The 15862-nt window shown below is 46.4% G+C and overlaps 1 protein-coding gene across 1 annotated transcript in view; it reads right to left on the reverse strand.

Moving 5' to 3' along the window:
* The window catches only part of MAN2B1 (mannosidase alpha class 2B member 1), a 47428-nt gene that overhangs the window by 7220 nt on the left and 24346 nt on the right, over nt 1-15862 (reverse strand). The window contains exons 13-20 of the mRNA XM_056570314.1: nt 9950-10066; nt 9521-9706; nt 7978-8075; nt 7778-7895; nt 6591-6709; nt 6409-6510; nt 5617-5704; nt 3164-3244 (exon numbers count right to left, since the gene is read on the reverse strand). Of these exons, the coding sequence (XP_056426289.1) occupies nt 3164-3244; nt 5617-5704; nt 6409-6510; nt 6591-6709; nt 7778-7895; nt 7978-8075; nt 9521-9706; nt 9950-10066 (909 nt within the window). The remainder of the gene's footprint in view (nt 1-3163; nt 3245-5616; nt 5705-6408; nt 6511-6590; nt 6710-7777; nt 7896-7977; nt 8076-9520; nt 9707-9949; nt 10067-15862) is intronic.

Raw genomic sequence — 15862 nt, forward strand, 5'->3', positions numbered from 1 at the left:
TAGGGAATATTTACATGCGTAAGATTTATTACAGAAATGTTTATGACCGTTTCCTTCCTCTTAGGCTCGGTTCACACCACGATTTGTGCCTCTGAGGCTACATGGGGAACCTGTTAAAACAACATGTCCATGTATCCGTGCTAGGACAGGCACAGGCCCCATTCATTTCAATAGTCGGGGTGTAGGCAGCTAGGGACTACGTTCAGGTCATTTTTTTAACTATGTTTCAGAGTTTTGTCTTGGACTGAGAAACAAAGCTTTGGGAAATGACCCGAACATAGCCACTAGCTGACTAGGCTCGGCCCATTAAAAAAGAATGGGGCCCATGTTTGTCCAAGAACAGACAAGAACATGTCAAAATGACATTCAGACGAAACATATCCGTGACTCGGAGGCACAAAACGTAGTGTGAGCGAGGAGTTAATGGAATTTAAGAAATGTATTCACACAAAGCAAAAACATTCAGAGGATGTTTTTTTTATTTATTTATTTTTTTAAATCAACTGGTGCCAGAAAGTTAAACAGATTTGTAAATTACTTCTATTAAAAAAACGTAATCCTTCCAGTACTTTTTAGCTGCTGAATGCTACAGAGAAAATTATTTTCCGTCTTACCACAGTGCTCTCTGCTGACACCTCTGTCCATGTCAGGAACTGTCCAGAGCAGGAGAGGTTTGCTATGGGGATTTTCTCCTGCTCTGGACAGTTCCTGACATGGACAGAGGTGTCAGCAGAGAGCACTGTGGTCAGACAGAAAATAAATCTTAAAAAGGGGTACTCCGGTGCTTAGACATCTTATCCCTTATCCAAAAGGATAGGGGATAAGATGCCTGATCGCGGGAGTCCTGCCGCTGGGGACCCCCCGTGATCTTGCACGTGGCACCCAGTTTGTAATCAGTCCCCTGCGTGTACTCCCCCGGGACTGATTACCGGCGACTACAGGGCGGGCGGTGTGTGACGTCACAACCCCGCCCCCGTGTGATGTCACGCCCCCTCCTGTAGGCTTGCATTGAGGGGCAGAGCGTGACATCACATGGGGGCGGGGACGCGACGTCACACACCGCCCGCCCTGTAGTCGCCGGTAATCAGTCCCGGAGCGAACACGCTCCGGGGACTGATTACAAACGGGGGGCCGCGTGCAAGATCATGGGGGTCCCCAGCGGCGGGACTCCTGCGATCAGGCATCTTATCCCCAATCCTTTGGATAGGGGATTAGATGTCTATGCACCGGAGTACCCCTTTAAAAGAAAATAACTTCCTCTGTAGTATAAAGCTGCTAATTAAAAAAAAAAAAATCTTAATCCTTCCAGCATTTATTAGCGGCTTTATACTACAGAGGAAATTCTTTTCTTTTGGAAATCTTTTCCGTCACGACCACAGTGCTCTCTGCTGACATCTCTGTCCATGTCAGGAACTGTCCAGAGCAAGAGAAAATCCCCATAGCTGCTCTGGACAGTTCCTAAAATGGGCAGAGATGTCAGCAGAGAGCACTGTGGTCAGACAGAAAAGAAATCCAAAAAGTATAGAATTTCCTCTTTAGTATAAAGCTGCTAATAAGTACTGGAAGGATTAAGATTTTTACAAATCTGTTTAACTTTCTGGCATCAGTTGATTTAAAAAAAAAAATTAAAAATAAATGTTTTCCACCGGAGTACCCCTTTAAATGGGTTCTCCAGCTTTTTAAAACGTATTCCCTATCCACAGGATAGGGGATAATTGTCTGATCGTTGGGACCCCCAGTGATCTCCGGAATGGGGCCTGAATTTCCCTGTGCACAGAGCAGGGTCATCACAGCTTCTCCATGCATTTTATATGGGGGCGCCAGAGGTGCACAAAGTGCTGTACTTGGCTTTCTCCAGCGCTTCCATACAGAATGCATAGAGGGGGAGTGTGGACCTACCTATGCACAGCGAGTTTTGGGTGCCGTTCTAAATACAGCTGTTGGACCCTCTGCGATCAGACTCTTTGCCCCTATTCTGTGGATAGGGGACAGGTTTTAAACGCTGCATAACTCCTTTAAAGGGGTACTCTGGTGAAAAATGTTTTTTTTTTTTTTTTTAAATCAACTGGTGCCAGAAAGTTAAACAGATTTGTAAATTACTTCTATTAAAAAAATCTTAATTCTTCCTGTACTTATTAGCTGCTGAATACTATAGTGGAAATTATTTTCCGTTTGAAACACAGATCTCTCTGCTGACATCACGAGCACAGTGCTCTCTGCTGACATCTCTGTCCATTTTAGGAACTGTCCAGGGTAAAAGGAAATCCCCCCATAGCAAACATATGCTGTTCTGGACAGTTCCTAAAATGGACAAAGATGTCAGCAGAGAGCACTGTATCGAAAAAGAAAATAATTTCCTCTGGAGTATTCAGCAGCTAATAAGAACTAGAAGGATTAAGATTTTTTAATGGAAGTAATTTACAAATCTGTTTAACTTTCTGGCACCAGTTGATTAAAAAAAAAATAAATAAATAATAAAATAAAAAAAGTCTTTCACCGGAGTAGCCCTTTAATTTCCTAACACAGTGGGCTACAACCTGTGGCTCTCCAGCTGTTGACTGTGTGGGCAAGTTTGGAATTAAATTTTTGCAACAGCTGGAGAGCCATGTGTTGCATAGGATGGTTCTAATACAGTGTTTCCCAACCAGGGTGCCTCCAGATGTTGCAAAACTACAACTCCCAGCATGCCTGGACAGCCAAAGGCTGTCCAGGCATGCTGGGAGTTGTAGTTTTGCAACACCTGGAGGCACCCTGGTTGGGAAACACTGTTCTAATGTATAATGATACCTTAGCTTGAACCAGATTTGGACAGACTTGCGCTTTACTGATCATTACCCCCCTACATTGTTAGAAGAGATGAGCGAACGTACAATAAATTCGATTCGTCACGAACTTCTCGGCTCGGCAGTTGATGGCTTTTCCTGCATAAATTAGTTCAGATTTCCGGTGCTCCCGTGGGCTGGAAAAGATGGATACAGTCCTAGGAAACTCTTTCCTAGGAATGTATCCACCTTTTCCAGCCCACCGGAGCACCTGAAGGCTGAACTAATTTACGCAGGATAAGTCATCAACTGCCGAGCCGAGAAGTTCGTGACAAATCGAATTTACTGTAAATTCGCTCATCTCTAGTTGTTAGACCAGGGTTCCTCCTCAATACACTCACCATAAGCTCCAGCGACCCGTCAGTGATGCTGGATCCTCCCTGTGATCGGTCTGTTAATACAGTGAACTGAATATTCTTGTCCTGCAATACAAAAAGACCCCATAAACAAAATATATTGTTATATGACAGGGGTGGATGGATGGGGGCATCTCTGCGTACAAGCTGGTCACGGTGGATTCCTTTCTCTTCCTATACTGAACCTTAACCCCGTAAGGACTCAGGGTTTTTCCCTTTTTGCATTTTAATTTTTTCCTCTTCACCTTCTAAAAATCAGAACGCTTTCAATTTTGCACCTAAAATTCGATATTACGGCTTATTTTTTTGTGCCAACAATTCTACTTTATAGTGACGTCAGTCATTTTACCAAAAAATCTACGTCGGAACGGAAAAAAAATTCATTGTGCGACAAAATTTAAGAAAAAATGACATTTTGTAATTTTGGGGGCTTCAGTTTCTGCGCAGTACATTTTGCAGTAAAAATGACATCTTTATTCTGGAGGTCCATACGGTTATAATGATCCCCTACTTATATAGGTTTGATTTTGTCGCACTTCTGGAAAAAATCATAACTACGTGCAGGAAAATGTATACCTCTAAAATTGTCATCTTCTGACCCCTATACCTTTTTTATTTTTCCGCGAATGGGGCGGTTTGAGGGCTCATTTTTTGCGCCGTGAGCTGAAGATTTTAGCGGTATGATTTTTGTATTGATCGGATTGATTATTGATCTGATTGATTTGTAAAATTTTTTTCATGATCTCAAAAGTAAACTAAAATATGATATTTATGATTTTGGAATTTTTTTGCGCGTACGCCATTGACCGTGCGGTTTAATTAACGATATATTTTTTATAATTTCGATATTTCCACACGTGACGATACCACATATGTTTATTTTTATTTACACTGGGGTTTTTTTCAATGGGAAAAGGGGGGCGATTCAAACTTTTATTAGGGAAGGGGTTAAATAACTTATTACCGTATATGCCGGTGTATAAGACGACCCCCAACTTTTACAGTTAAAATATAGAGTTTGGGATATACTCGCCATATAAGACTACCCCTCCTAACGCGATGTACGGTACCTTGTAGTTCCCCCCACATTAGGTAGGCATCATGTTCCCCCACATTAGGTTGGCAGTATAGTTCCCCTCACATTAAGTAGGCAGTTCCCCAACAATAGTAGGCAGCTCCCCCACAATAGGTCAGCAGCTCCCCCACATTTGTAGGCAGCTCCCCCCACATTAGGTCAGCAGTTCCCCCACAATAGTAGGCAGCTCCCCCCACATTAGATTGGCAGCTCCCCCCAACAGACATACAGCTTCCAGCCATATACAGTGTATGGCTGCAGGCTGTATGTCTGTACTGGTCTGCCCCCACAGTGATCCGATCACCGCTCCTCCGGCCCAGGTCACCATCTACTGCTATGGCCTATGGACCGGGGAGCGGTGACCGGATCACTTAAGATACCACGGCCGGTCACTCACCAGGCCCCGGTCGGCGTGCGTCCTCCTGCGGTCTTCCTGGTCCTGCGCTCCTCTGCCTCTATGGTTGTAGGCACGTGACGTCACTGACGTCCCGTGCGTACAACCATAGAGACGGAGGAGCGCAGGAGGACACGCGCCGCCGGGGAATGGTAAGTGACCGGCGGACATCCTTATGTCCCGAAAAGATTTTTCGGGACACAGGGATGTCCGGCATAGGAATACCTATGATTATCTGCCCGGGCCAGCTCCCGTGTGTGGCTGCAGGCCCCCTGGTTTTTAGTATACAGTATTAGTTTTTACTTGCTCTGGCCGGCCCCTGCCTTCAGCCAAACACGGGAGCCGGCCCGGGCATATAATCAGAAGTTTTCCTATCCCGGACCTCAATACCCGGCGTATAAGACGACCCCTGACTTTTCAGAAGAAAATTCGGGGTTAAAAAGTAGTCTTATACGTCGGGATATACGGTAACTTTTTTTTTTCCATAGGGGGATATAACACTGCACACTGATCTTTTACAATGATCCCGGCAAAGCCATAGCTTTGCATTGATCAGTGTTATAGGCGGTCAATTGCTCAAGCCTGGATCTCAGGCTTGGAGCAATCAATCGCCGATCGGACGCAGGTAAGGGGACCTCCACTCGGGTCCTGGCTGATCAGGACATTGGGATTTTATTGCGATGGTCCCAATCAGCCCGACTGAGCTGCTGGGAAGCTTTCACTTTCATTTTAGACGCAGCCATCAACTTTGATCACCACGTCTAAAGGGCTAACAGTGAACAGCACAACGATCGGTGCCGCACACTATTAGACCAGGGTCCAGGCTAGCATTAGCCACCGGGACCGACCCGTTATATATGCCCTGCGTCCTTAAGAGGTTAATTCAGTCTCTGGGTTGGTTTTAACCCACAATGAGTTGGTTCCATCCTTATAGGAGGATGCTGGGGGTTATCCTTCAGAACCACTCACCTTAATATATATCCGGCTGTTCACTGGGTAATAGTTTCCAGCTACTGGTTCAGTCTGCTTAAGTGGCCAGGTTTCCCGAAAGTCTCTCCTGTATGAAGAGAGAAATATGGATATAGAGTCTGCTCCTCCCACCACAGGGTGATATAGACAGGAGGGAGGAGCTATGTGATATGGAGTCTGCTCCTCCCACCACAGGGTGATAACAGGAGGGAGGAGCTATGACATGGAGTCTGCTCCTCCCATCACAGGGTGATATAGACAGGAGGGAGGAGCTGTGTGATATGGAGTCTGCCCCTCCCACCACAGGGTGATATAGACAGGAGGGAGGAGCTATGTGATATGGAGTCTGCCCCTCCCACCACAGGGTGATATAGACAGGAGGGAGGAGCTGTGTGATGTGGAGTCTGCTCCTCCCACCACAGGGTGATATAGACAGGAGGGAGGAGCTATGTGATGAGAAGTCTGCTCCTCCCACCTCAGGGTGATATAGACAGGAGGGAGGAGCTATGTCACATGGAGTCTGCTCCTCCCACCACAGGGTGATATAGACAGGAGGGAGGAGCTTTGTGACAGTCTATTCCTCCCACCACAGGGTGATATAGACAGGAGGGAGGAGTTTTGTGACAGTCTATTCCTCCCACTACAGGGTGATAGACAGGAAGGAGGAGCTATGTGACATGGAGTCTGCTCCTCCCACCTCAGGGTGACACAGACAACAGGGAGGAGCTATGTGGTGCCGTCATTTCCTCCCACCTCAGCATATGACCACATACACAAGTCAATAGTAGTCACCTCCGCTGCAGGACTTGTCTTCCATTTGCATCTGTATAAAACAAGCCATTTGTCTGCAAGTTGGATTCAAAGCGGCTGATCACTTCCTTTCCAATACGATCCCTGAAAAATAGAAACAGACAATGATAAATGATATTAGGGCTGAACCTGGAAAATCCTCTTCTCCAACACTGTGCGCTCACCCTATAGGAATAGGCCCCACCGTCCACTCCAGCTCCACGTAGCGCTGGTCAGTGTACAGCCGAACCACTTGGGAGCACCAGGAGGAGAAGTTCTGATACACCTCCTGCACCAGGGAGTTCTGCACAAAGGAGGAGAACTTATTCACACAATACAAACCTTATAGATATTCTAGTTTTACATAAAAAAAAAAAGCTTAACTATTGCATGATGAAAAATGGAGCAGCTTGCTAACATACTCAATCCCACATATTTCAAAGGGGTATTCTGGTATCAGAAAATTGTATTTAAATAAAACTTTCACCCCAAGATAGATATAGATATCGAGATAGATATATATATATATATATATATATATATATATATATATACCTTACACCTGTGTTTCCCAACCAGGGTGCCTCCAGCTGTGGCCAAACTACAACTCCCAGCATGCCCGGACAGCCAAAGGCTGTCCGGGCATGCTGGGAGTTGTAGTTTGGCCATAACTGGAGGCACCCTGACAGGGAAATACTGCCCTACACTGTGTAAGCAGGGGCTGCGACTGAGCCACCCACCAATCTGATATTGATGACTATCCTAAGGACAGGCTGCCAGTGGATGAAGTCCCAGCAAAACCCATTTAACCACACTCCCTCCAAGATCATTTTATTTATATATATTATAAAATAAGGAAGAAAAAGAGAAAGAAGAAAGAAAGAAAAAGAGAAAGAAGAAAGAAAGAAAGAAAGAAAGAGAGAAAGAAACAGAAAGAAAGAAAGAAAGAGAGAAAGAAACAGAAAGAAAGAGAAAGAAACAGAAAGAAAGAAAGAAAGAGAGAAAGAAAGAAACAGAAAGAAAGAAAGAGAAAGAGAAAGAAAGAAAAAGAGAGAAAGAAGAAAGAGAGTAAAGAAAGAGAGAAAGAGAAAGAGAGAAAGAAAAAGAGAGTAAAGAAAGATAGAGAAAGAAAGGAAAAGAAAGAAAGAAAGAAAGAAAAAAGAAAAAGAAAGAAAGAAAGAAAGAAAGAAAAAAAAAAAGAAAAAGAAAGAGAGAAAGAAAGAAAGAAAAAAAGATAAAGAAAGAACGAAAGAAAGATAGAAAAAGAAAGATAAAGAAAGAAAAAAAAGAAAAAAGAAAGGAAAAGAGAGAAAGAAAACGAAAGAAAGAAAATGAAAAAAGAAAGAAAGAAAGGAGAAAAAATATTTCCCACCTGCACCAGATAACTGCGGACCTTCTGGTTCACAGGTTGAGGTGTTGACTGGTTGGGTCTGAAGATGTACGCTCCAGAGGCCTGAGTGCTCTCGCTATCACCAATACTGGCGTTATACCTGCAAAACAATAGGAATAGTTATCCTAGGGGCCTGGGCCTGGAAAGGATTCATTTGACTGTAAGTAAAGAAATATTCTCACCAGTAAAAGCTGTGTGTTAGAGGTAATGAGATCCCCTTCTCCAGATTGTGAATGCCTGAGATTAATCCGGTTTCTGGGTGAAATTCTACTCTGTAATACTGGAGAGAGGGAAAAGTAAGTGGATCGGTGACCTATGCTGCAGGGGGCGGGGCTAAATTATTATAACACTTTAAAGGGGTACGCCGCTGGAAAACATTTATTTATTTAAATCAACTGGTGCCAGAAAGTTAAACAGATTTGTAAATTACTTCTATTAAACAATCTTAATCCTTTCAGTACTTATCAGCTGCTGCATACAACAGAGGAAATTATTTTCTTTAATTTCTTTTCTGTTCTGACCACAGTGCTCTCTGCTGACACCTCATGTCCATGTCAGGAACTGTCCAGAGCAGGATAGATTTGCTATGGGGATTTGTTCCTGCTCTGGACAGTTTCTGACATGGACAGAGGTGTCAGCAGAGAGCACTGTGGTCAGACAGAAAATAAATTTGAAAATAACTTCCTCTGTATTATAGAGCAGCTGATAAGTACTAGAAGGATTAAGATTTTTTAACCCCTTAAGGCCCACGGGTTTTTCCTTTTTGCACTTTTGTTTTTTCCCCCTTCACCTTCTAAAAATCATAACGCTTAAAATTTTCCACCTACACACTCATATGAGGGCTTATTTTTTGCGCCATCAATTGTACTTTGTAATGAAATCAATTATTTGTGGGGCACAACTGAAAAAAAAAAAAAAACGCCATTTTGTAACTTTTGTGGGCTTCAGATTCTACGCAGTGCTCTTTTCAGTATGTTTTGATGGGACTTTTTGATCGTTTCTTTACACATTTTTTTAGGGTATACAAAGTATATACTTTGCGGTTTAATTAACGTTATATTTTTATAGTTCGGACATTTATGCACACGGCAATGCCACATATGTTTGTTTTTATATGGAATTTGGGAAAAGGGGGGTGTATTAAACTTTTAATATGGAAGGGGTTAATAAACTTTTATTACCCATTTTTTATTTATTTACACTTTATTAGTCCCCTTAGGGGACTTTTACGAGGAATCATTAGATTCCTCATACAGATCAATGAGGTTCCATAGAACCACATTGATCTGCGCTCGATTGATAAAGCCTGTTCCTGCCAGGCTTTATCAATGCGAGAGCCGGGACCAGCAAGGAAGCAGAGGTACGCCCTCTGGCTACCTCCACAGTGGATTGCGCTGCAGGGGGGCGAACCCCCCACTGGACCAGCAGGGAGGGTTTACAGGTTCCTTTAGATGCCGCTGTCAGCTTTGACAGCGGCGATCTAAAGGGTTAATAGCTGGCTGCGGCGATCGCTGCATGACTGCTATTAATGCCAGCCCTAAGTTACAAGAATCAGATGTGGGCCGGCCGGTATAGCGCGGGCTCGAGTCGGGACCCCATGCCATAGCCCGTTAACTGCACAAGGACGTGTATACACGCCTTTGGTCGTTAACCAGTTAATATGAGTAATTTACAAATCTGTTAAACCTTCAGGCACCAGAATACCGGAATACCCCTTAAATGCACCTTATTCTCGATCTTTGTTGGATTGGTCTTCTTTGTCCTTGTGAAGAATCTCTCCTGGGCGGACACTTTCTGGACAGTGAACTTGGTAAATCCCAATGGAGGAATCTGGGCCTGGAAAATCAGTTCACACTTGGCTGTTCCCTGGTCTTTACGGAGATATTCTGTAAATTTAGACACTGGCGTCACCTAGAAATGAATGGGCGAGATTGCCTGTGTTATTGGTGGGAAGTACAATTGGCTGAAATGGGTCTTCTGGTCAAGGTAGACATAATGGGGGTGAGGAACTCCAAAAAGAACCCCCCCCCCCCCCAACATATATGGACATGGACTTCTCAAAACAAAAAAGGAATCCAAAAATTCAGATAAAGTTTTCTCATTCACAGATAAATACTCAATCCCCTAATCCTGCAAACCAGAGGAAAACCTCACCTCACTGGTCACAGTCTCCCCGGAGGGGCCCTTTACTGTGTAGGCAACACCATTGACTGGGAGCCGGACGTTCCATGTGACCGCACGTCCCAGAGGGTTATACAGGAACACATTAAACTGTAAGAAAATGATACAGTAATAATACTTAGATGAATAAGATTTTTTTACTTCAAATAATGTACATAATTGAGTCAATGTGTACATAGATTACATTACTTATCCTGTACTGATCCTGAGTTATATCCTGTATTATACTCCAGAGCTGTACTCACTATTCTGCTGGTGGGGTCACTATGTATATACATTACATTACCTATCCAGTACTGATCCAGAGTTATATCCTGTATTATACTCCAGAGCTGTACTCAATATTCTGCTGGTGAGGTCACTGTGTACATACATTACATTACCTATCCAGTACTGATCCAGAGTTATATCCTGTATTATACTCCAGAGCTGTACTCAATATTCTGCTGGTGGGATCACTGTGTACATACATTACATTACATATCCTGTACTGATCCTGAGTTATATCCTGTATTATACTCCAGTGCTGTACTCATTATTCTGCTGGTGGGGTCACTGTGTACATACATTACATTACTGATCCTGTACTGATCCTGAGTTATATCCTGTATTATACTCCAGAGCTGTACTCACTATTCTGCTGGTGAGGTCACTGTGTACATACATTACATTACTTATCCTGTACTCATCCTGAGTTATATCCTCTATTATACTCCAGAGCTGTACTCACTATTCTGCTGGTGAGATCACTGTGTAGATACATTACATTACTGATCCTGTACTGATCCTGAGTTATATCCTGTATTATACTCCAGAGCTGTACTCACTATTCTGCTGGTGAGGTCACTGTGTACATACATTACATTACTTATCCTGTACTGATCCTGAGTTATATCCTGTATTATACTCCAGAGCTGTACTCACTATTCTGCTGGAGAGGTCACTGTGTACATACAATACATTACTTATCCTGTACTGATCCTGAGTTATATCCTGTATTATACTCCAGAGCTGTACTCACTATTCTGCTGGAGAGATCACTGTGTACATACATTACATTACTTATCCTGTACTGATCCTGAGTTATATATCAGACAGGAGGCGAGTATCTTATGCATTATTCTTTCTTTAATAATGCCCATAGCAGAACACTTTGGTAATCAATTCAATAAAAGAAAAAACTTCAAACTACAACTCCCAGCAGTCCTAGGACCACAGTAGCCACCCCTCCTCTGTAGCCCCTATATAAGGACTGCCCCCATATAGATCCTCCTCTTTCTTTCTGCTCATAGCAGACCCAAGATAAGTATACTCTATATACATTTGGTTTACTTTCTGTATATCTGTCTTTATTGTTATATTATTATTATATTATTATATTCTACCTAGTGTGGTACTTCTCTAAGTGATTAGTACTCACAGGCTCCGTTTTCTCTCCTTATATTGCTTTCTGCCTAGCGCCGGAAACTCCCGGTTCTGGGTTTTTCATCCCTGTCGCCGCTCCAGCGTCTTTCTCTCTTTTACCTCCTTCATTCTTATCACCACCTTCCCCTCCCCCCCTTCTTCGCCATTTTCTTGCGCCTTTCTTCTCCGTCCGAGTTCGCGCGCGGGCTAAGGGCGGAGTTTTCTCCCTGGCTGGCCGCTTCTCATTGCGGCCTGCGCTCGGGAGGGGGCGGCGTTTCTGCGCTCGTGGAGAGGCGCTCCTGCGACCTCCAATCAGAACCCTGAGGGACGTAGTCTCGCGAGACTTCGCCCCCTGGGTACAAGGACTCCGGGCTCCCCTCCCACCGCAGCGCCAGTGCAACGGCAGCGGTGTGGAGGATCGGAGCCTGTACTGTGTTGAGTAGGTAGTTGTCCCACATATTACATATTCCTGTGGAACGGAATTTATTCTGTCTATTTAGGAGTTTATCTGTGCACATTGGGTTCAATAATTTAACCCCTCAGTCACTGCCCAAGATTCTTGCACTTCCTTTTAACCTAACTTTAATATGGCCGAGGAACCTTCATCTGCCCCTCTCAGAGGGGAGGCTCTCTCCCTGGATTCGGCGCAATTTATGACCGCCACCCAGATCCAGGACTTAATTAACAAGTCGGTCCAAGCAGCCCTGGCCTCGTCCATAATGCCCTCTGGCCCGCATCAGCCTGGTTCCCATGCCTCAGTCCCTCCACTTCATGGTGGAGAACCGCATGTAAAAAAGGGAAAGGCTTCCCATAAAAGAAAGCACACATCCGACTCCCCGGCAGGGGAAGATAATACTATGCTCCAGACAGTTCCTACCCCGGTCTGTCAACCCCAGCATCCCTCAGACTCTGCTCGACCCCTGGGCCTCGGGGAGTTACATGGCAAGAGGCATAAGTCCGCTAGGCAGGCAAAACCCGACTCCTATGTAGACTCCTCTACTGAGGGTTCTTCGGGTTCTTCCAATGAGTCTGAGGACTATGAGTCCAACCCCAATATTGAGGAGGATGCTGGGGATACGGCGCTCGACACCGACGCCAACCCTGCCACACAGGGCAATGTAATCCTAGATTCCCTAGGAGAACCCCTGTTCCATCCAGACGCGATCTCCCATCCGAGATCGGGCGACTGGTCACCGCTCCCCCACGTGGCCCAATATGTAGAGCTTTGGGCTCGTAAGTCTCTGGATAGGTCCAGCCGTAATGAGCTGAGGGCTGAATGCCCTAGACCCTTTATCCCCAATAAAGTGGTGGTTACCCCTGAGGTGGATCCCATCCTGACGAAATATTTATTAAAATCAGGAAAATTCCCTAAGAAAGGAATAGAACGCTCCTTCAAAACTATACAGGAGCGTATCCTTGATTTAATGGGCCCCCTCACTAAAATCCTTAACTTAGCGGAACATGCTGCAGCGACGGATGAACCCGTGGACGTCCGTCAGCTCCGTGGGTGGGCCCATTTGCCTAGCAGGTACTGCTAATACCACCTGCTCTGTTGAGAGGCGCCGGTCGATCCTTATGCGCCTCGACCCGCAACTATCCCATCTGGCCGAGACCGAACCTGGTCCTTCGGCAGCAGGCATGCTTTTTGGGGACAGTTTAATACAAAGAGGTCAATAGATTTGTCGGCCTTTTTACGGGCTTAGATAAGGCCCAAACTTCCTTAAAGAAATCGGGGTCCCCGGGCCGGCAGAAGTAGAGGCCGATCTGCCGGCCGCTCTGCTCCCTATAGGCCACAGGGCAGACCCTTTGCCCAATACCAGTATCCACAGGCTCCTCCTTCCTACACCGTACCCGTGGTTCAACCATCACCTTTCTGCCCTCCTCGAGGCCGATCCTAGAGAGGTCGTGGGGGACGTGGATATCCCCGTTCCCGCCCTTCTACCGGTGAGTGTACCTTCCATTCCACGTTCTCACATACCTGTGGGGGGTCAACTGATGTATTTTACCCACGCCTGGTCTGCGATTACGGCAGACAGTGGGGGGGTTTCACATAGAACTCCAATCCTTGCCGATTCTGGGTGTGATTCCACCTCCTATTCATTTTTCCGACCAAAACGTTGTCCTCATAGACAACGAGGTGCGAGATCTCCTGTCCAAACATGCGATCGTGGAATCCGACCCATCTTCCCTAGGGTTCGTAAGCAACCTCTTCCTAGTGAAGAAAAAAGGGGGCGGCTACCGTCCGGTCATAAACCTACGAGACCTAAACCAACATGTCACGTATCGCCATTTCAAGATGGAGGGAATTCATTCCCTCTGGGATCTCCTACAGCCAAGAGACTGGCTGGTGAAGGTAGACTTGAAGGACGCCTACCTCACCGTCCCTATACACCCGGAGTCACAATAGTTCCTCCGATTCCTCTGGAAGGGCCGCATGTGGCAATTTACCTGCTCAGGAGATGGAATTCCTGGGTTTTTTGGTGGACACCAATCGCGCACTGCTGCGGCTCCCCAAGTCCAAACTAGCCCTGATCCGCAAAGAAATCAGGGCGGTTCTGCGCAAAGGATGCTTATCATTACGGATTCTGGTGCGCCTGGTGGGGCTCCTGGCGGCTTCCATCCAGGCTATCTTTCCGGCCCCCTTGCACTACCGAGCCCTTCAGAGGCTCAAGATCTTGCATCTGTGCCAGGGCCTCAGATACGCGGACAAGGTACCCCTTTGTCCGGCGGCTATCGAGGAGTTACATTGGTGGCTTCGTCATGCCGTCGAGTGGAACGGCAAAGCCATTTTCAACCCCTGTCCGGACGTCATCATAGAGTCAGACGCGAGCCGTCTTGGCTGGGGCGCTCGATGCGGGGAGATTTCCACAGGAGGGACTTGGTCTGTCACGGAGGTCAATCTGCATATCAATGCATTGGAGCTTCTAGCGGCATATTTTGCTGTCAAGAGCTTCATGCCTCGTTAGTCCAATTGTTGTGTGTTATTACGCATGGACAACGTGGCGGCGGTCGAATACGTCAACCGCTTAGGGGGCACCAGATCCAGGATCCTAGCGGACCTTGCCAAAGACTTCTGGCACTTTTGCCTAGCCCGGAACATTATCCCGGTAGCGGAGTACATTCCAGGGGTCTCCAACACGGTGGCCGATTGGAATTCTCGCTATCTCCTCGATTCCAGCGATTGGCGGCTGGATCGCTCAATTTTTCTGCAGTTGTGGCGCCTTTGGGGCCCGTTATTCGTGGACCTTTTCGCTTCCCGCCTCAACCACCAGCTGCCTCATTTCTTCAGCTGGAGGCCGGTCCCAGAGGCATCGGCGGTAGACGCTCTCCGCCTCGTCTGGCCGAGGGGAACGCATTATGCCTTTCCTCCCTTCCAGTTGATCCCCCGGGTTCTCCTGCATACGACGAACCAGAGAGCGACGGTTGTGCTGATCACGCCTTGGTGGCCGACTCAACCATGGTTTCCTCTCCTTCTGGGGATGGCCGTGGATTATCCCAGACTGATACCCCAAATTCCACACCTTCTCACCAACCCGACCGGGGGTCTCCACCCTCTGGTGATGGAGGGCAACCTGCCTCTCCTGGCGTGGTTGGTTTCGGGGTCTCGGACGCGGATCAGGACCTTTCAAGATCAGCTAGGGATCTCCTCGCCCTGGCCTGGGCCCCCGGGACTAGATTGGCATATCGATCAGCCTGGAGGCTCTGGGTTTGTTGGGGTGATCAACGGCAGGTTGATCCCATACATGCACCTGTGTCTGTAGTGGTTAACTACTTGGCGGATTCTTTTGAATCTGGCAAATCTTATAGCTCCATTAACGTATACCGGTCGGCTATTTCGGCTTACCATTGCCCAGTGGACTCTTTGCCGATTGGCAAACACCCGCTGGTTTGTAGACTTTTGCGCGGCATAAAATTTAAACGTCCCCCTCGGCCCAGGTATCATTCCACCTGGGATGTCTCCAGGTTGCTCGATATGTTTGCCTCGTGGGTGGACAATGACGATCTTTCCCTGAAACTGTTGTTATATAAACTGACGGTCCTTCTATGTTTGGTGTCCATCAAACGTGTCTCGGATGTAAAGGCTTTGGACATCTCTAGGCGACAATTTTCGCCTCAGGGAGTCAAATTCTCGGTGGTCCGTAGGACCAAGACGGGTATTCACTCGGTTTTTTATCCATATTTTCCCGCGCACCCGAGGCTTTGCGTTGTTCGTTGTCTACAAGCGTACGAATCGCAGACGGCAGATCTGCGCTCTCCGGATTTTTCTCAGCTCCTTGTCTCTTATGTCAGACCTCATCATCCAGTTACCTCCGCTACTCTAGCGCGTTGGGTACGTTCTGCCATGGACATGGCGGGTATAGATGTATCTCTGTTTGGAGCTCACTCGTCCAGGGGTGCTATGGCTACGAAGATAGTCACAGCAGGGGGCTCCCTCTCCGACTTACTGATGGCGGCTGATTGGTCTTCGAAGACCACCTTTCG

Source organism: Hyla sarda, chromosome 4 (genome assembly GCF_029499605.1).
Source record: "Hyla sarda isolate aHylSar1 chromosome 4, aHylSar1.hap1, whole genome shotgun sequence".
Lineage (NCBI taxonomy): Eukaryota > Metazoa > Chordata > Amphibia > Anura > Hylidae > Hyla > Hyla sarda.